The 20,084-nt window shown below is 39.6% G+C and overlaps 1 protein-coding gene and 1 long non-coding RNA gene across 21 annotated transcripts in view; one reads left to right on the top strand and one right to left on the bottom strand.

Moving 5' to 3' along the window:
• The first annotated feature begins 315 nt into the window (after positions 1 to 315).
• Positions 316 to 17,087, top strand: LOC121073383. Of its 3 annotated transcripts, none has more exons than XR_005821676.1 (5): positions 316 to 607; positions 2,723 to 2,780; positions 11,803 to 11,887; positions 12,884 to 12,977; positions 16,924 to 17,087. It is a non-coding gene; the product is annotated as an uncharacterized LOC121073383 (long non-coding RNA). The 3 variants fall into 3 exon arrangements; XR_005821668.1 differs by lacking the exon at positions 16,924 to 17,087 and adding an exon at positions 13,153 to 16,806; XR_005821669.1 differs by lacking the exon at positions 16,924 to 17,087 and adding an exon at positions 13,153 to 16,806 and having other exon boundaries at positions 11,803 to 11,935.
• The window catches only part of PLEKHA5 (pleckstrin homology domain containing A5), a 170,171-nt gene continuing 165,132 nt past the window's right edge, over positions 15,046 to 20,084 (bottom strand). For all 18 annotated transcript variants that reach the window (XM_040564080.1, XM_040564162.1, XM_040564125.1 and 15 more), the window contains one exon: positions 15,046 to 17,967. In XM_040564080.1, the coding sequence (XP_040420014.1) occupies positions 17,949 to 17,967 (19 nt within the window). In that variant the 3' untranslated portion in view covers positions 15,046 to 17,948. The remainder of the gene's footprint in view (positions 17,968 to 20,084) is intronic.

The raw sequence follows: 20,084 nt of genomic DNA, 5'->3' as shown, positions 1-20,084 counted from the left end.
CACAATCGCGCGGCGGCGGCGTAAGCTGCAAAGAGGAGGGCTCGCAGCGCCGCCACCGCCGCACGCGCTACGGGAGGCGCCCGGGGACAAACAACGGGCGCAGGGCGGGGTGGCGGCGCCGCGCGGGGCGGGGCTGCGGGGAAGGGGGCGGTAACGGGCGGGGCGGGGCGAGCCAACGGTCCCAACGGCCGGTCCCAATGGCTCCCGTGTGGGATGGGGCGTGCCCGGGCCGGCTGCTGGGGTCTCGAGCCGGGGAGCTCTGGGCTGAGGGGAGGCTGAGGAGAGCGGGCGGCGGCGGGCGGCGGCGGGAGGCGGCGGGAGGGAGGGAAGGAGCGAGGCGCCGCGCTGACGGGACGTGGGGTGACAGCAGGGGGGGACGGGGCTTTCTGCCGGGCCGTGGCATCGTCCCGGGGAATCGTCAAAAGGCGAGCCCGGCCGAGACACAAAGGAGGCAGAAAAAGGGTTTTTCAGCGGCGCTGGCAAAAAGGAGCGAGAAGGTCCCGCTGCGCAGCCGGGAGAGAGCGGGGAGGGTGAGCCAGGCGCCGCCTTAAGCCTCCATTTGCTTCGAGGAAGCGTTTGGCTCCGGGGCAAAGCGGCATGGCCGAAGGTGAATGCAGAACGTAAATTACTTCGTTTAAGTGGAAGTAAACCCAAAGAGTTTAACGTGCTAAAAGCTGGGGGCGGGGGGGGGCTTGGTTTTGTCTCATAAACCCGAGGTGGAGGTTGTTAACTTGGTTGAGTTGGGAATTGTGCCCTCTGAAGGAAAAAATAGCTACGTACGTGTAGAAGTGATAGATGAACAGAATGATTGCCAATCCTATACAGGGCTATCAAAAAAAAAAAGGTGAAAAATGAAGACATTTTAATATAAATATAAAATGAGATAAAGTTCGCTAAAGGTAGGTCACGCCAGGCATTGCTTCTTTCCAAGTGTCTTGTCTGCATAGACATCAAGAGAGGATTTGATAAATTGTCACGTGGAAGCGATTAGCAAAAGTTTATGGGATGGGGATTTTCAGTGAAACAGGAAGGTGGGTAGAAGCTGAGCACAGAGATGAAGTTAGGTAATTCGACATTTTTGGAGGGATGACGAAAATAATTGAAAGCAGAAAACAGTATTCTGCATGGATTTAAAATATCACATATAGATTTGTCAATTTTTAACCAATTCTTACAGAGTTTGCTACATTTAAGAAAAAAATCACGAAGTGGTTGTAGTTTCATTTAAAAACAAATGACAAAACAGAACCACAACTCATTCCAGAAAAACATTGTTCATTCTGCGTAATAGGAAGAATATCACTGATTCAAGTTATAGCAGGCATACCTGGCATATCCACAGAGATTTTAGATTCAAGGAAGAGTTAACCACATAGGATTAAAATCTGGAAAGGGTGCTCCTAAAACCTGCATTAGCTTAATTGGGGATGGCTCCTAGCCCATCAACATATGTAGTTGGTAGCAACATCAGCAACACAAAGTGTAGCAATACCAGAATATAATGCCACAGTGGTGAAACTGAAAGTGGTGGACTACAGCGCTGGAGCAAAGGGACATGATATTGAATTAATCTTTCAAAAACAAACGAATAACATCTTTAACCTGCAGAAAAGCATACGCACATTTATGAAACCAACAACAGTAAAAAAGTCATGCTAGCTTTCCAGATTTTTTCTAGAAACAAGCCTCAGCTAGAAAAGTGGAATTGGTGAGAATGTTTTTAAAAAAATAAAACAAACTGCAATGCTGTTTCATCTGTGTAGTATATGTATCACTGTTCTAACCCTATCAAAATAGTCACCAAACAAAACCCTGAGCTTCTACATCCTCTTTGCCTCTCAGTACCCCCCCCCCCCAAAAAAAAAAAAAAAAGTGCTCTATACTTCCTTCTTTGCTTGTAAAGGTGTGGCACTCCTGTGGGTGTTACTTTCACTAATCTCATCAAACAAAAAGCGAGGTTTAAAAAACAAATGAAACCCTTTGATTCAGTCAGCAGATAGCAGTAACTGAAGTCATTTCTATGCCATTGACCCCTGCTGGAGTTCTCTGAGTGCTAGCCGTAGCGAGGAACAGAATTGGAGAGGTATCAGGTCATGAGAACCCAAAAAGATAAAATGGAGCTAGGTAAAAGGCAGCTTTCACAACTTGAGAATATGAGCAAAAAGGGAAGAAGGAAAAATGTATCTCAAAGAACTCCGTGTACCTTAAGATACATTGTCCAGCTCCATCTCACCGTGTGCTCACAAGCCTGTCACCGTATGCTTCTTTTTATGAGGTCATGTGTGCACGCACAGCTCCTTGTGTTCCTGTACCAAAAGCTGACAGGGTGATTCAGACCGCCCACTTTCCACTTCCCTAAGTAGAGCAGTAGAGACGCCAGCTCATTAGGTAATTTGTGTATTCAAAGAGGGTCAGGGAATGAAACCTTGGGACACAAATGAATAGGAAGGATGGTACGAACCTGCCTAATGGAAATCACTTAGCATTTAAGCAAGAGATCAGCACTGAAAAGGTCAGTCATCAAAGACTCTTTGATGATCTTTGGTGCCCTGCTCTCAGTTTTTCAAAACCACAAAATTCTGTGTCCAGGCTTGGTCCTCGAGCACTATAATAAAGTCTTAATCAAGCACGAGGAGGAGTGATGACTTAAGTCTCTTGTTAGTGAGATTCCTCTGTAACAATTTATCCAGCTTAGTAAAGGCAAATCTCCTTTTTCTCCAAGGTTTTTGACTTTTTCATACACTGGCTTGACTTGAAAGAAGAGGTTGGTCTGAGAACAGGTGAGTCTAGAACTTGAAAAAGTGTCAAAATTAATTGTGTTTGAATAGTCTGATAAAAGATCAAAGCAGGAGATGTCCTGTTAGGAAATCCTTTAGAAAAAGTAACTTATATGTCCAGTTACACTTCAAGTGTGAATGTTATTCTGTCATTCACGCAAAGGGCTTCTGGTATGCTCAGTCTAACTTGGTATGATCATTACAACAGGGACAGTACTTTGAAGCTGAGATAGAAATAATAGAAATAATAATCTGTGGTACTTGGAAGTACCTATAAACAAGGTACAACAGAAAAAAAAAATCAGTAGGCTAGCAAAACTTTGTTCATGGTCAAAGAGTTGAAGTAGAATCATTCTCCACTAGTACAAGAAAAAACAGCCTACACAAACCTCTGGAAGAGACTCATATTGCTTTGCAGACACAGCAGAGCAGGCAGATGAAGAGTGTACTTTTTATTCTCTTACCTCAGGATCACATGAGTGCAGGGAATTCACACTGACATCAGAATCAATAATGAGCACACTCCAAAGTAGTTTCTTCTTTTCTTGAGTCACAACAATTCTGCCATTCTTTTTAAAGGACAGTTAGATGAGATCATCATCAGATTTGGTCCACATAGTGTAGGTTTTTTGAGCTTTTTTTCCTAATGTTGATCAGCATCATAATACTATGATATGGGATGCAAGAAAAGCAAACCACTTCAAAATAGTGAGAAAGGTCTTCAAGGAGAGGGAAAAAAAATTACCATAGGCCCAAGATACAAGAAAAATTATATGCACCTGTTAAGATGCCACGGGAAATTCTGTAGAAGGCGGCATTTGGTCACTGAGCTCTCTTCTGCTCCTGCCTCTACATGCGTGTCTTAAACACTGCAGGAAATTCCTGCTGCGTGCACCTCATGACTCACCTTGCTCACAATATTCTGCCTGCTCAGCAGCTTCTGGAAACTGCACTCTTCCCTTCTTTCTGCCCCACCCTGCTTCATACAAATTCAAGGTCTGGAGGAAGAGGCTGCAACCTACCACTGCTTCAAATAAGCATCCAGCCCTCATTTCTCACCCTTCCCTTCAGACCAAGCTGAAACTGCCTCATTCTGCAATCCTGACCCCACCCTCTCCTGCAGCACCCAGTTAATTCTCCCTTTAAACTCAGCTTCCACACTCTTTTCTTTTTAAAGCTGCCTTTAATCTTTCCCCATATTGTTTGCTTGAAACCATGGACATGACCATAGGAAAATTCAAGCCCTGTTTAGGTTGGTTCAGTCTAAGGAAGGCAGCCAGAAATGCATGTTGGGCCGGAGGCCCTCTTTTGTTCCTAGTGGGCTGTGAACCCTCTCTGGGGATGTACACTGGTGTTGCACAACATTTTTTGGCAACTGAATATCTAGAATTTGGATTCTAGGTATTGCTAGGGTCCCTCTTCCCTCTCTTCCCTGCCCCTGTTTTGTTGCAGCTGTCGTGGTGACACACTGCCCCTTCTGTTCTGCCAGCACAGCTGCATGTGAAATTCATGCCATGAGCTAGACCAAGGAACTGAGTTTAGTGGTAATAGAAGGAAAAAAAAAAAAAAAAAAGTCATTCTGTGGATGTTGAGTCAGGAAACTTCAGAAAACTCCAGACAGCTCAGTTGAATGAAACTGTGTACATTAAAATAAGGCTACACAAAGAACCAACAGTTTGTTCAGGGATGGAATGTATCCAAATGCACATTTTAACTTTAAGTATATTTGCATTTGTATTATTGTAACAACTTGCAAGATCAGAGCATCTGTGTGTTAAGCTGTGTATAAGCACAAACTGTAAGAGGAAGCCCAAGTTCTATAGGTATGCTGATACAATTGAAAGGAATCAAATATTTTACAAATTAATAAAACTTCTTTAAAATACATGCTAACTGACATTAAATTTGCTGTCACATGATACTGAAAGAAAACAAGAAGCAAAACCAGAAAGCAGGAATATTTCTTATAACTGAAAGATTTTAAAACTTTGGGTTCAAGGAATTAGAAGGCCTCATAATATGGTTCATTTATGTCTGTTACAGCTTGTTGCAAAAACTGAAACATAAGCACAGCATTTCAATAGATTCTATTTGGGTAAGGTAAACTCGTAGTTAGAATTGAGAACCAGCTCAGAATTTGCTTTAAAAGGAAGAGTAACTTGCAATACTTCTATACTGGTATACCTAACTGAGTATTAATCCTGTCACCCTGTCTCTAAATTTTTGTGAGTTCCAGGGACTTGCTTAAGTATTTGCTAAAAATGTATTTTGCTTTCCTTTGAAACTATTCAGAAAGTTTTCCACATTGCAAAATTTACATAGCTAATAAAATACATCATAGAAGAGATTAAATATATATATATGCAATACTTTAACAGAAAATAGAGATTATTTTTTTTGTCATGACTATTGTCAATATTTTTGCATTATGTTCAAATAATGTTTGCATAAATTATCAGAGACATTTTTTTATCCTCCCAAAGTACCCTATACCTCCTTGTGTACATTTTTTACTTGATGTTTTTTTCTTTTTCAATAAAAGGCAGCCAAAATTCTTGCATCTCAGAAGAATCACCATTCTTAAAGGCTGCAATGTAGATTAGTTTTAACCAGAGATAATTAACATATTTGCTTCCAGATTAAAGAGTCTTTACATGCTGTTAATTTGGGGAATGCATGTTTTCTACATTCTTATGCAAAACAGAGCTGGGTTTCAGCATTAAATGAAGGTGTACACCCAACCACAAATACAGGGTTGCCACCACTATGTCCATTTATTTTCTGTAGGTCGGTTACTACAGATCATTACAGCAAAAGCAGGGGTAGGTTGTTGCAACAGAGGGGATGATTCTGCCCAAGCACGCTGGCCAGTAAATAACAGCATTTTTTTTTTTCTTCTAAAAATGTAGATGTGATGTCAAGAGCGAGCCTTTCTTTGCACACATGGAGATTGTTTTCAAAACCAGAAAAATAATCAAGATCTTGCATATTGCAAAACCGGTGTGTAACCATTACAACCAAACAGAAATGAATAATGAATTGAATGCTAATTAAATACAAATCACAGCTTGGAAGGATTACAAATATACAGCAGCTTTTCCATGTTCTTCTAGGATTACTTTAAACTACCATTCTTCAGTTTGTGGTCTTATCTACAATACATGTTTTTCATAGACCAATCTTATTTTTTTTTACATTCATAATTTACAAAATTTAAATGAAAATTCCCTTGCAGAAATCTAGTTATAGTGTTTTTCCTCTTTTTTTTTTTTTTTTCTTCTTTTATTTTCTTGAAAGAATCTCATGATTCTTCAAGACCAAACTCTTATGAACACGTGTCCTTCCGACCACAGTTCTGGGCTTCCCAGAACACACTGCAGTGGGCCAGACGAGGGGCTCTGGAGATGCTTAAGGGACTGGAGCATCTGTCAGATGAGGAGAGGCTGAGAGAGCTGGGACTTTTCAGCCCAAGAAGTGAAGGCTGAGGGGGATCTTATCAAGATGTATAAATACCTGATGAGGAAAGTAAAGAAGACAGAGCCAGACTCTTCTCAGTGGTGATGGGCAAGAGGCAATGGCACAAACTGAAATACAGAAAATTGTATTCAAACATAAGAAAAAACTTCTCTCACTGCGAGTGTTGTCAAGCACAGAAGAGATTGCCCAGAGGGGTTTTGGAGTCTCCCTTCCTGAAGATAGCCAAAACACTTCTGGACATGGTCTTGGGCAACCTGTTCTAGCTGATACTGCTTTGAGCAGGGCGTTTGGACTGGATGATCCCTAGAGGTGATTTCCTGCCTCAACTATTCTGTGATTCTCTATAAGTGAGATACTATCCCAAAGTTACACAAAGACACAGCCATCATCAAATCTGCAAAACCAGTAAATATTTTTCTGTGTTCCCAGACATAACCATATATCCTGGCTTTGTCCCATGTCCCCATGGGGTTGAAAACCATGTTCACAGCAGTCATCCCTTGCACTGGGATTTCTGAAGAGCAGAAGGGAGGCCCAGTTAGCAGCTATAGAGGCTGAACCTCAGTTCATGACAGAAACCAAGTAGTGAGCCCCTGCAGGTAGGGTTAGATGCAGCCCGAGAGACTAATAAGTGAATTCAGAATTCCCGTGACAGCACGTATAACAAATTTAGGGTCCTGCTAAATTCTGTGAGATTAAAAGTAACCAGCAACTGAGAATACATATGTTTCATGATTGCCAGATCTTGGCATGCTAGACAGTTAAGGTGGAGCAGTTATCCTTAAGAGGGGCATTTATCACAAAGGCTGGTCAGCCTCAGGCAAGATGCTGCCATGGATCAGGGTGTCAAACTCTAGATTTCCCAAAGCCTTAACAGCTGGACTAGTCCTCTTCTCTCCCCCCTACTCTGCTAATGTTACAAGAAAAAATAAAGTCATGGAATGTTTGTCAAACAGCTGGAGACAGACAACATTAGTGTATATAAATAGAAGCTATTATTTGGTAGGCTTGAGCATAAGCAATTGAGTACCTGAATTTCAGAAAAGTTCAGATCTACATCCAAAAACTAGCTTTTCCATTACTACAGTATTCACTGAACAGCAGACATCATGCTCAAAGTCATTGAAACTAATGTAACAATTACAATATAATTTTATTGTTATTTGCTACCAAGGACAATTATTTATTATAGCTAGTGTATTTCTCTTCTGAGCTATCAGGGTTATGCTTCCAATTCATAACTCTTCAAACCTCTCCTGTAAGATCAATGATCTCTCTGTCATGTTCATGGAAAATTAGCCAAGTCCACAGAAGTACAGTGTCCCTCCCTACTCTCAATCAAACAAATCTCAGAGAGAGAGGGAGATTGATGAGAACAACCTACTTTTCCGTGCATGGCATTCACTGCATGTGAAAAGGGGTTTCAGCAGGCCCGAGAAAGTAGCTGTTGTCATGACAGCACTGGGAAGCCCAGGGATTGAAAAGACCTTCATCAGCTCACTACAGCGATTCTGTGCCAAAGGAACCGCATTGCCTGTCTGCAATGCTGACAACAGAGCCAGGGGAGTGCCTGCTTGTCAAATACCCCTGGTTTGACTTTGCAAACTTCCCCACTCTTGCCTTTTGAAGCTGGAAAATACTTGCAATCTATTAAAAACTGGAATTCTCCTGCACACCTCTTCCCCTTCAGTACCCATGCCCCTTCTCTTGAATTAACCTATCTTGTTTAACAGGGCAGCACCTAGCCTTCCTGTATTCCCTGTTGCCCCTTCCTGGCAACAAAAATGCCTTGGAGACAGCAGCAGTAACCTGCAGAAAACCTATCCAAGGACCAGCACATTCTGCGGTCCAAGGCCGTCAGTGTAACAACTGTCACGCCAGTTACCTCAGGTGTTACAGGCCAGTGTGCCTTACACTGTGATGTTTGCATGGCAGCCTTGGGGAAAGAGTCTGAGAGGATTTCTGTGGCACTGTCAGCTGCTTGGGGTCATACTCTGACAACAGTGGGATCCTATCTGGTCAATTCTGGCAATTCCATTGCATGTAAATGAAATGTCTCTCATGCTGCTGTTAGGAACCCTGCTGGGTAATTGCCACAGGCACCAATTTTTGGGGACCTGTGAGACTATTCCATTCACAGTGAACCTTTTATTTTACCAGTGACTGAAAATGATTGCTGCATGGCTGAGGTCCTCATGATGTAGACAGGAAAGGACAAAGTAAAGCTTTTTTGACTCTGCACAGGTTGATTGAGTTCCAATACTGTTTATTTGAAGCACTAGGAAATATAATCATGAACATTTGGAAACTTGCATTATGCCCATGCTGATTATCACTAAAGGAACAGAAATTTAGCTTTGACACCTCCCATCTTGGAACTAGCACCCTAATTTAAATATCAGAAATGTGTGCTCTCAGATGAATCCTACAAGCCATGTCTAAAATCCGGCCTCCCTGGGACTGATTGCAAAATTCCCATTGACCTCAGTTGGGCCAGAATGTCAAAAAGCCCAAGAGCTGGGGAACTGAGGAGTTTTGAGAAACACATAGCAAATCCTGATATTGTTGGCTTATGGTGAATGGCTGCGAGCAGGTGGGGACTCAATATGTATCACAGGGGAGACCCTAAGTTGTACCGTGACCCTCCCGTAATTCAGAATTTAAATAGTTCAGCGGGTCCCTCTCTCAGGAAGCTTGGAACATGCTGCAGAATCAGGAGACCTAAAGCCTAAATTAGCTTAATGCCCCAATGACCTGCCCTGCAGATGTGCTACGTGTCTTCTAATAGGCAAAGCAGCGATTCCCTCTCCTGAAGTCTGTTCCCAGCTCAGTTGCTCACAGACTCACCAAAGCAGTAGATTATATAGGACTTCACAAACCATTTTATTATTCTGTACTGCAGCAATTTAAGCATGGTTAGGATGGGCAAAACAGACTCTTTTTCACAGGATTTCTCTGAGCTCTAGCAGTCTGTCTCTGAAGCCTTCCACTGAAAGCTGTTGTGATACGTATACTTATACATGGAGTGCCTGCTACAAGTTTTTAATCACATAATGCTTGATGCTATTGAATCTTTAAAAAAATATTGTTTCAGAGATGAACGTTCATTGTGTGCTTAATAATTTTTGCCTATTGACACATTCAAATTGTATTCAAGAAGCAAATACCCTCCAGCACTACTTTTCCTAGGCAGTTCAGTGCCTCCAAACAACCTACTATACTACTTAAGATAAGGTACAAAAATGTGGCACTATAAATTCTTAGCAATCTGCTTCTTGCTTGGAGTATCAGGACAAATGCCAGTGGTTTTGCTTTACATTACATTTAACTAGATAATTTATCAGAACCATTATCTTCAGACTTGAATTTCTAGATGGGTTTGGCAATGCTAAGTACTTGTTTCAGCTTGGTGAAAAGTAGATTCAGTTATTTAAAGCCTGGAGAACACAGGAGTCATTTTTTACTATAACACACTTCAGAGCAAGGTGAAAAAGATCTAATTTTAAATGTAGTGCATCTTACGACAATTCATGTCTACAGACATGTCTTTCACATAAAACTGGGAATGACAAGTTGAGAAAACTATTTGATTTAGGTTGTGCTAGTGTGTGAGAGGCACAATGAAGAGGCATATATTCTATAATAAGTGTAACTCAGGCACTGAAAGGTGTTACAGTATCAGCTCTGTAGAGAGCCATGACCTACTTCTGCCTTGTTTCTTCCAAGGAAAATCCTTTTGTCCCCACTTCAAGTCACGGTTTCTCTGCTCCTTGCTACTTTGAGCCCCCACTTCCTGATCTTACACAAATGTTCCTCAGCCATATTCACTTTCCAATTTCTCTCACAGCCACAAGTTGCATGTAAAGAGGCAGCAAAGCAGCCAGTTTAAAATGGGACTTTACAGAGGAACCCCCCCACACAATTTATTTTCATGTGGTTTCATGTGGATTCAGTGCCAGACCAACAGCCACAAAACACTCATCTTTCAATTTTGTTATATTTGCACATCTTGGAGATCTTTTTCATACTAATACAGTCAGATCTGGAGAGTTTCTTTTATTGCTCTGGGTGATCTCAGTCCATCACCTGCAGTCGACTGCAGTAACTTGCTTTGGCATATTGCATGCACATTCCAGTACATACAACTTATTATTATCAACTTAAGCTCTGTAGTGTAATATATATGTAAATCTAAACAACACAGTTTATATCATGCTTAACAAACTATGATAAAATAAATATTGGTTTAAAAGGTATGCATATATTAAAACATGAAATATTTGAGTTACTCCCCTCCTCCCTTACCTAATTATAGTATTAATGAGCAACACACTGAATTTTGACTGAGATGCAGTAACCACAAGAGGTTGGGCTCTTGCACAAAAGATCTCCTGTCATAATGTCTGCAGTATGTGTATATTTAACTTTTAATCATACAAGCTGTCCACCTGAAACCAAGGGGCCGCTCCCCTTAGGGCTCAGGTCTGCTGTATGAACACGAACTCTGTTGCCTTGATTGTATGAGACTCCAGATTCAGACGAGAACATATTTTCTGTTTTGCAGTAGTTCTGTAGTTCCAGTTTAATATGACTGTCCACTTCTTAATGGTTGCTGTGTATGATAAAACAGCAATACCGTAACATTTAAAAGCCACTTCATCTTATGGTTGGTAAAGCAACCCTATTTTATAGGGCAAAAGAAAAGGCTCTGAGATGTGGCTACAGCCCTGCAGAGAAACCTGTTTATGCAGAGTCACATTGGGAACTTCTTTCATGTAGTTTAAAATATCAAGCCCTTAATATTTGAAAATACACAATAAACATACAACACTGGATCACTGAGTATGGAGGTTAATAAAAATACAGCGTGGCATTACCATTAAAAAGGCTCTAATTTTTTCTTCACAGGTAATTAGTTCACACAATGAAATAATCTCCTTTCTTATCCTGGAAACACATGCATAAAACAGCTCAGATAACATCATTTACATACGGGCTGCCGTGTACGCATGTTAATGTCTGGCAGTGAAAAGTTCAGACAAGTTTGTAATCCCAGATTTCCTGTGCGTGCTCCGCACTCAGATTCCCAGAAAGGATCCCGAAGGGATGGGGACACCCAATGTCACCAGGGTGGCAGGTCCGCTGCTCTCTGTGCTGTGTCTGGACAGCTTGCAAGTCACTCAGTTTCCCAGCACACAAGACTCGTGACAGTTCTGGACGTTTTTAGCATCAGAGCTCTTTTCAGCACATGTATTCGTGTGTCGCAGTTTCTTTTGTCACTCATTTCTGCTTGTGGCAATCTTTCTAAGCCTATTGAGCACCCTCCACTGCCTTTGTTGGGGTTACTATATTGCTTACTATTGGAACCAATCTGCATTCCCATTTAAAGTGCTATCATGTCACCCATCACCAATCATTTGCTTTCATCCCTTAAAACTTCCATACAATGGCAACCACGCCATGAGGACAAAAGCTGGAGCAGAGAGTGAAAAGAGGCAAGCAGCAGCAGCAGCAGCTGGGCTAAGCTTGTCCTGCGGGGTCCTTCCAGGTGTGCCCTCCACCTCAGGCTGACGGTGGGCATTGCTCTCCTGCCCCTGCTTCCCCTGGCGGCACAGCTTCGCTCCCCATCACAGGTACTGGATATGAGCTCACGGTGACCACTTCAGTGTCAAAGCCAGCAGGTAGTCATACCAATTTTATGGCACAAGCCAGTGATGCTGTCCCTACTGAAAACTGCAAGAAAAAGGGAAGACGGTGTGGGAGGGAAAAGAGGGAAAGTCTCTTACTGTAGTAATAGTGATTGTTAGCAACACTTTTCTAAGCAAAAACCCAGCTTGCTGGGCACCTTTAAAACCAACAGCATATACCCCTACTCTTGTTGGAGGCGGCCATCTGATTAACTGACTAGAAAGTCAGTTTGCTGCAAAAAAGTCGTTATCCCCCGATATGCCAAAAGTTCCAAATTATATATACGAGTATAATTTTCCCAATGTTGTAATTTGAATATTAACCAATTCCTCTTCTCTAACACTGTGCGCTAAATGGTTGAGAGGCTGATTCTCTATTAACTTCTATCTTGTAAATAACGATCAGTATCTCATATGTAACCCAGACATTTTGTCTTTATTACAACACTTACTGTTTGCAGCATAATGCGCTAGAAACAATAGTTACAAAATAATAGTGTTGATACAGGCTAAGCAAACAGACATTTTTTTTATTTTTATTTTTTTAAAGGTGCTTTTAGATCAAACAGTTCCAGGTTTCCAAGCAATTTCCTAGCTCAAGAAATGACAACTTTAGCTAGTCCCCACTAATACACAAGTTTGCTTTAGTGCAGTACCAGTACCTGTATGTGTAAAGTCTCTGGGACAGCCTCCAGGCAAGAAATCAAACATGAAATATCAAAAGTCACAAACACCAGAAAAAGTTAATTGGAAAGTTCAGATTTTTTTTTTTTTTCTCCTTCCCATCTATATATGACCATTACAGCACTTAAAATGAGAAAATACAATAGCCACTAATGGCTCTTTCTAAAACAGGTAGATAAGCATGAAAATATTAAAAAACAATAATTTATCTTTAAAGCTAAAACATCTGAAACAGCCTCCTTTTTCTTACTGACTTAGGATTTTACCAAGAATGAAGTTGCACAATACACAGGGCAGTCGACTACACATGAAATAACTGTCAAGAATGAACAGAAATTCGTATCGTGACAAGGTGACTTATGAGCTGAGTTGCTGAATTTTACATTTATTTTTTTGCAATCACTTTGAAATGTACTTCCGTCAACTAATGACAGTTTTTTTCTAGTAAATTCTTATATATTTGTACCTACTAACTATTTGATTTCTAGCAATGGTACTAGTACTTTGAAAAAATCTTTTCTAAACAGGATCTATTGCCTGAAAACGGGATATTCATATGCAAGTTACTTGGAAGTACTGGATACCTCACATGATAATGTTTTGAGTCTTCAAGATACTAACCACCTGAACTTTTTAGCAATTTCAAGCAAGAAACTGGTGAGCTGGATTCAGTTGTCCCTATGTTTCTGTAGGGACAGCTGTTGTATGGATAAGGCATTTTTTCTGTACAAGAAAAGCAGATTTTACACACTGGGCTGAAGGAGTACATTTAAAACTGCAGAACAGAGTTCTGCAATCAATTCCCTGCAGTTCATGAAAACCACCAGATGAAAGATGAGGAACAGGTATTTTTTGGAAGTTTTCAGCAACCAAATCTCTAGGTCAGAGATAAATTTTGCTTCTTCTACATAAAAAGTTAAACCTGCAGGGTCTGTATTTTTTTTTCCTTTTTAAACTACACCGATTTCACCTTCAAAAGAGGAAGAGGGTGTTTCCATTTTTAGTCTGAAATTCTTTGAAGTATTCCTGTTCCATAGAACAGGGATCTGGATAGAATTTGACAAAAAATTAATTCCTTATTTTAGGTTCGGTTTCAGCAATAAAGAAGTTAATGAGATCACATCTGTTTTTGTCCCGTTATACTCTATAGCAGTCCACTGGAAACAGCACCATTTGCCTATAGCTTTTTCTTTTATCCTGAACAGAGACTAACCCAGTCTAAACACTGTTTTTAAACACATCCATAGCAAGACTGCACATGAACCAATTAGCAACCATTGTGATGTTACCTACCCATAGCTACAATTAAGAGTTGCAGTTTCACAACAGCAGCTAGTGTCTAAGGCAGACCTTTAAAATGTTTTCTTTGGCATAGGGCAGAATGGAGAAACATCTCCAAAAACTACCAAAAACTTAACTCCACAAGTAAAATTTGAATATTGGTACATCTGGAACAGCTGGGTAACAAGTTGTGCGTGTCGACTTCAGAAAGCAGCTGCTTTTAGCCTTCATTTTGGGCCAGATATTTGCTTTCAGCCACCAGTATATTCTATTTTATTTCATAGCAGCTTCTTCAGTGTTCCCATATGGACAAGCTAAGCAGCTCCAAGGATATAACTGCAAGTATATATAGTGCTTTTTAGAAGAAATAGAGGCCAGATGTTGCTTTTTTATCTTCATGTGCGTACATCCCTTAAAAAAGTTAAATTGTTTCACATATAGTATTAAAGCCAGGTATAGGCAATTTGCTCATAGGCCATTTAAATGTCAACTTTCTAAAAGACGGAAAATAACATTTTAACCTACAATTCAAACTGAAATAAAATGAGACTACCCTACAATAACTTCATAAAATAAATACAGCAGAATCCAGGATCACAGGGACAAAAGAAAAGGCATGGTGACCCATTTCTGAGATCTGAATGAGCACTATTTATGTTTTTATTAGAAAAGAAGGAAGTTACCTTATTGTTACAATACAGTTACAAGTTTGATGTAAAAGCTATCCAGCACCACCACTGATTAAAGACCTTTCACTCTGCTGCTTTACACCCCCAGGATATAACCTAACCCATCCATCCAAACACTAGAGAATTTAGTACATCTGTTACTACCACTGTAATCAATCCATTAACATCTCTCACGTATGTACTCCTGGTTACTACACCTCATGGATCCAACAGGGTGGGTAGTAATTCCTTCTCAGACTGTCCAAGAAAAGTAACTTAGATAAAAAGCAAACTGGTTTTAATTTCCCTGATTTTCTGAAAATAGGGCATTATTGTATTAATTTTATGACAGATATTTGTAAGAAAATATTAACCAATTACTCTCCCCCCCAATAATATTTATGAGCTCTTTCTCTGTGAGACAGTCCACAACATACAAAAACTGCCAAGACACCAACTACAACTTTTTGAGTAACGTCACTTTATTAAGGGACTGAAAAGAATCACATTCTCTAGTAGTCTTGGAACAATGCAAACGGTGAACAAAAGACAAAAATAGATGTAATTGGTTCCGAAAAGCATGAACATCTGTAGAGAATGTGCTGCATTATTCCTAAGGACTCTTGCTTTTGAAAAAAAGCACGTTGTTTATATACAAGTGTCAGTGCAATAGCCAATAAAGCAATCAGAAATATAAAAATATCCCAGATACAAACTTAAAATAAATGTTTGAAAGCTGACAATATCATATTGTCAGTATTCTGATATTTCTATATATCTGGAAGGAGTATGATCACTGGGATGAGTTATTCTGATGAGGCAAGAGACATTAGATGCTCTGTGATAACACAAAGCCATTAATCTTTTCAGTGAGACAAAAATAGAGCACCCAATGAAGCTGCAAGTTTTTGCTGCAAGTGCCCACAGGAAGTGAAATTATGGTCTGTGAGCAGTACTACATTCCTGCACCATTTACGTTTGCCATCTTTGCCAACAGTTGTACCAGCAAAAACTTGCAAATTCTCCCACCCTTCCCCAACTTCAGTATAAACTGTACATACTGTGCAGATATTCCAAACTGACAACTGCTTTAAACATAGACAAGATCTATAAATGTCCAAAAACCACTTAGTCATTCTTTCCTTTATTGGTTGCATTTTTTTTTTTTTTGGCAGCAAAGTCAGGAAGAGATTGCAAAGCTTGACAGCTGAACAGCTCTCTCTATAAGAAGGAGAGAACAGGGTGTGTAGTATTTGTTTTGCCCCAGGTGTTTCAGTGATGACACTGAACTTAAACCTCAGCTGGCTGAGCTATAAAAATCACATTCCTCTTGTTTGCTCTGCATTTTGGATGGAAGGATGCACTAATCTGGGCCTACTGTTCCAAAAAAGGAGGAAAGGCTATTTGGTCAAACTTTCAGCTAGATACTGTCTGCCTACATCATGATTCATCTTCTTTCTTTCAGCCACTTCTTTCACTATGACCCTCCAAGCTCTGCTGCTAAATTCTGCCTCCTAGTTCTTCACTTTTCAGAGAAAAAGGCAAAATGACAGGTAGACAGCACACTGTGTCCTTTGTGGCAAAGAACCCCAGGAAGAACTGACAGCAGAGCAGGGAGTGGCAGAAGAGTACAATGAATACAACCTCCTTTTTAAGGTGGTAATGAGGATTTAATTTCAAACTGTGTGTCAATCTCAGGCATTCTTCTTTGGAAAACACTGAATTATATAGTCTCTAGTACATCAAGATTAACTCAAACAGGATATGATTTGTATGATAAAAAAAGCACAACGAGAGCTGGCAGTTGCATTCTTATGAAACTTTCCTTACCACTTATGGCACACACATGCATTGAAGCACACAGCAGTTGCTGGAATCTTTAAAAGATTTCTTAGCTTTACATCCTAGACTCAAAAGCTTTCCTTTTATATCTTCGCATTTTTCATCATTCTTTTCTAAACCTCTTGTCTCAGGCAAATTCAGACAGCTGTGCAAGATGGAAAACTGAAGCTAGCAACATCTGTAGTGTGATGACACTTGACAAATGATTTCAGGTTTTCTTTCGTTTTCTGGAAGATGCTTTGCAGATGTCAAAGCCTCAATGAATCATCATACATCTCTCCTTAACCCTACTGAATGTGGCATTCAACATTTCCAAATATTGAATTACTGCTCACCACACCCCAGCAAGACAGGCTATTACGTCTCAAGTAAACAGGCAGGAAATGGAGGCACACAGAATGACTAAGTGATTATTCCAACATCATGATACACGTCTGGGAGAGTCAGGAGCTGAACCTGTATTTCTTGCATCTCAGTCTCATGTTGTCTTTTTGTTGTGTGTTGCAGCCTTTTTCTTTCCCATAGAGGAAGACTGGAATCTCTTAAGAGTCTGTCACTGCTACTCTGGTTGACAGGTGATGCCGCCAATGAGATAAGAATCGTTGCATTCCCCACATCAAAAGGTGGAACACACTGTATGACATCTGTTTGCTGGAAGAAATACTAACCATAGAAGTCCTTAAGAACATCAACATTTATTTAATATGATATAAAAGAAATGAGATATGAACAATCGTATTTGAACAGTAAGTGGCTTCTTATACTTACATTGTATATGTGCTCATTGTATAGTATATACACAATGAACATAATTACATTTTTACACAAACTAAGCACTGGATTGAAAACCTGCTTATTGCTGTACACACCCTAACCCAAAGGAAAAGCCCAGTACCTCAAAATACCTACACTCCATTTTATTTAAGAAAAAGTAAGCACTAACATTAATGTATTTGTTGACAGAAGTGTGGCAGTAACTGCTGACTTTGCAACCTGACCAAGAAGTAATTACAGCAGAAACAGGACATATTTTACTAAGCAATAATAAAAATGGCACATTTTAAATATATCTATATGCATATATATATATAAAAATTTTACAAATAAAATATTAAAACAATAAATTGTAGTGTTTAAAAAGTGTAAAACAGGGTTTAGTGGTGATATGTAAAATTAACTGTTATGCATCTAAAAGAAGCAAAAAAGTAAACTTATATGATCCGCAATTAAAAGAACATTAATTCTGGAAAACAAAGTTCTGACTGTAGGCTGCACATTGAAAAGAGCCTTTATTTTTATGTGCACAGAAATCATAGCAGCAAGCTGGTATCAGGAGAACAATCTGAAGGTTGTTGAGTGTACATGTGGGCCATTTAAAGCTCTCTTGGAATAAACATTTTCCAGGAAGTGATAAAATGATGCTCTGTGGCCAAAAGCATCAGAACTATGAATTTCATAGATTTAAAATATACTGTACAATATCTTCTCACATTTCCGTAGGTCAGGTCCATACATCTCAGGCATGAATTGTTTCAACAGAAGCCATTAGTGCTGGAAGACAGACATAGATTAAGTTACTCTATTTCAGCAACAACAGAATATTGTATAAAATAACTCCTGGGATTAAACACAGCATGGAATTTCTGACCTCATCCTAGCAGGAGTTATCAGTGATGTAGAACATCATGAAGTATTTTAGGTATAAGTTGTTTTCAACAGCAGTTTTCCTGATCATTCTCTGACATCAAGAAGCAGAAGTAAGCTTTTTTTTCAAATTTACGCAACTTTGTACGAAAACCTATTCCGAGAGTTTTATCTTGTTTTACTTAACTATCTCCAAACATTTTTCATATAAAACCAGTAATAGTAACCACGACCCTAACTGTTCTGACAAATGACAGGTATTATTTGAAAAGGGAAGCAACTTTATCTGCATGCTAAGCTGTAATGTCAGTGTAGCTGTGAAGTGCTCTGAAGTTCAAGTGCTCCACCCAGAGATTGCTGCATTTTGGTTATTGCTGAAATGACTTCTATAAATAGCTTTTAACAGTTTGTTAGTAGAAGTGTTTGAGCTTTAGATACAGGTGCTGCTTAAAATTTCATTATCCCTCCATTACTCAGCGTAAATGTAATGCTTAAAAAGTAACAGTGGTACACACGCGGATTCTCTTCTGCAAACCAAGAGCCGTAACGAAGAAAGTAGCTTTGCATTAATGGTTTTTTCCTTAGTCTTAGGATATCCTATGCCACCAATTTCCTATGCCAAATTCTCCTGGCATTGTGCCAAGAGTATCATTTTACTAATTGACCGTACAAGCTAAATATAGGTATTATTTCATTATTTTCTGAAATCTACCATACATTTTCCAGATGCTGCGTATGAACAGGACTGATCCCACAGCTCTAAATTTCTCTCCAGTGCATAGTATTTCTTGCATTTGAGAGACACCAAATTCTTGTACATTAAAAGACCTATCTTTCAGCATTGCACAATACTGGAATGGCAGCCACAGAAGGCAAGGGGCAGTAAATACTGCAGGCAAGCAGACTATGCCCCTTACATCTTCTGTGTATACTAGGCCCAGCTCGTGGCTTGAATTTGTTTTGGAGCTCCTAGGAAACAACCAACAGAGGCATCAAGCGCACCAAAGAAATGGGGAATGCACATGCACATTGTTGAATAGTTTTTCCAACTCAATTCAAACACTAAACAGCCAAAAGGGGTATATTTTAATTTCTGAAATCCTTGCTTCATTATAGCTGTGCATATATAAGCAGAGCATTAGTTTTACAACTACCATCCCAGATGCTCTGTTTTGCCGTAAGCATAACAATACAATTATATGGTTGCAAAAAGTAATGTAGAATCATACTTAACATGGAAATGTTATAGCTACAGTACTACCTGTGAGGTTACATCACACTGTGGGATGTCAAGGCTTAGGCATTTAATTACAAAGCAGATCACAATATGAGCGATTCGTTTTTGCTAATCTCACATTTAGCATAAATACTTAAAAATGAATTTGCTGATCTGATCACTGGAGCTGATGACAAAAGGTGAAAGCAACTTAATGCAACTGGTAAAAAAAAGTTCTGGTGAAGTTACAGGTTGCTTCCTCGTTCAGGACAGGTGTGCTGTAACTACAGAAAGAATTCAGCAGTGCAATTTCAGTCACACCGCTGACCTGAAACTAAGTTGACAGGGGAATATTTGTCCTAGTTAAAAATAATATGCATAAAAATGCATAAACATTTATACAGTAAAATTAAAAAAGCATTAACACAAATCAGTGTTTCCAGAAAAACTGAACAGTCCCACTTATTTCTTTTTTTTTTTAAATAGTTCCACAACAATGCTTTTGAATAAAAGTACAATAATCCAAACTAAATTTAATTATGACAGACTGCATCCAGTAGGAAGAAAGGAACACTGGTGAATGCAGTCTTTCCATGCAAAACAAGAAAAAAATGAAAATATCCCCCCCCCTTTTTTTTTTAAAGAATATTAATAGTTTCCTGCACGTAGTTCATGTAAATAAGGTGTTTATGATGATCAATAAGTCTAATTTTGCTAAGATGAAAGCTTGGCAATACAGGTTGGGGCAGTAAATAAGAAAATGTATTTTCAGATCTCCCCATGGTAAGTGACTTGAAAAGTCTCAAAT

The sequence above is a fragment of the Cygnus olor genome, chromosome 1 (genome assembly GCF_009769625.2).
Source record: "Cygnus olor isolate bCygOlo1 chromosome 1, bCygOlo1.pri.v2, whole genome shotgun sequence".
NCBI lineage: Eukaryota > Metazoa > Chordata > Aves > Anseriformes > Anatidae > Cygnus > Cygnus olor.
Note: the sequence above shows the minus strand (reverse complement) of the source record. Positions and strands in the feature narration are given on the sequence as shown.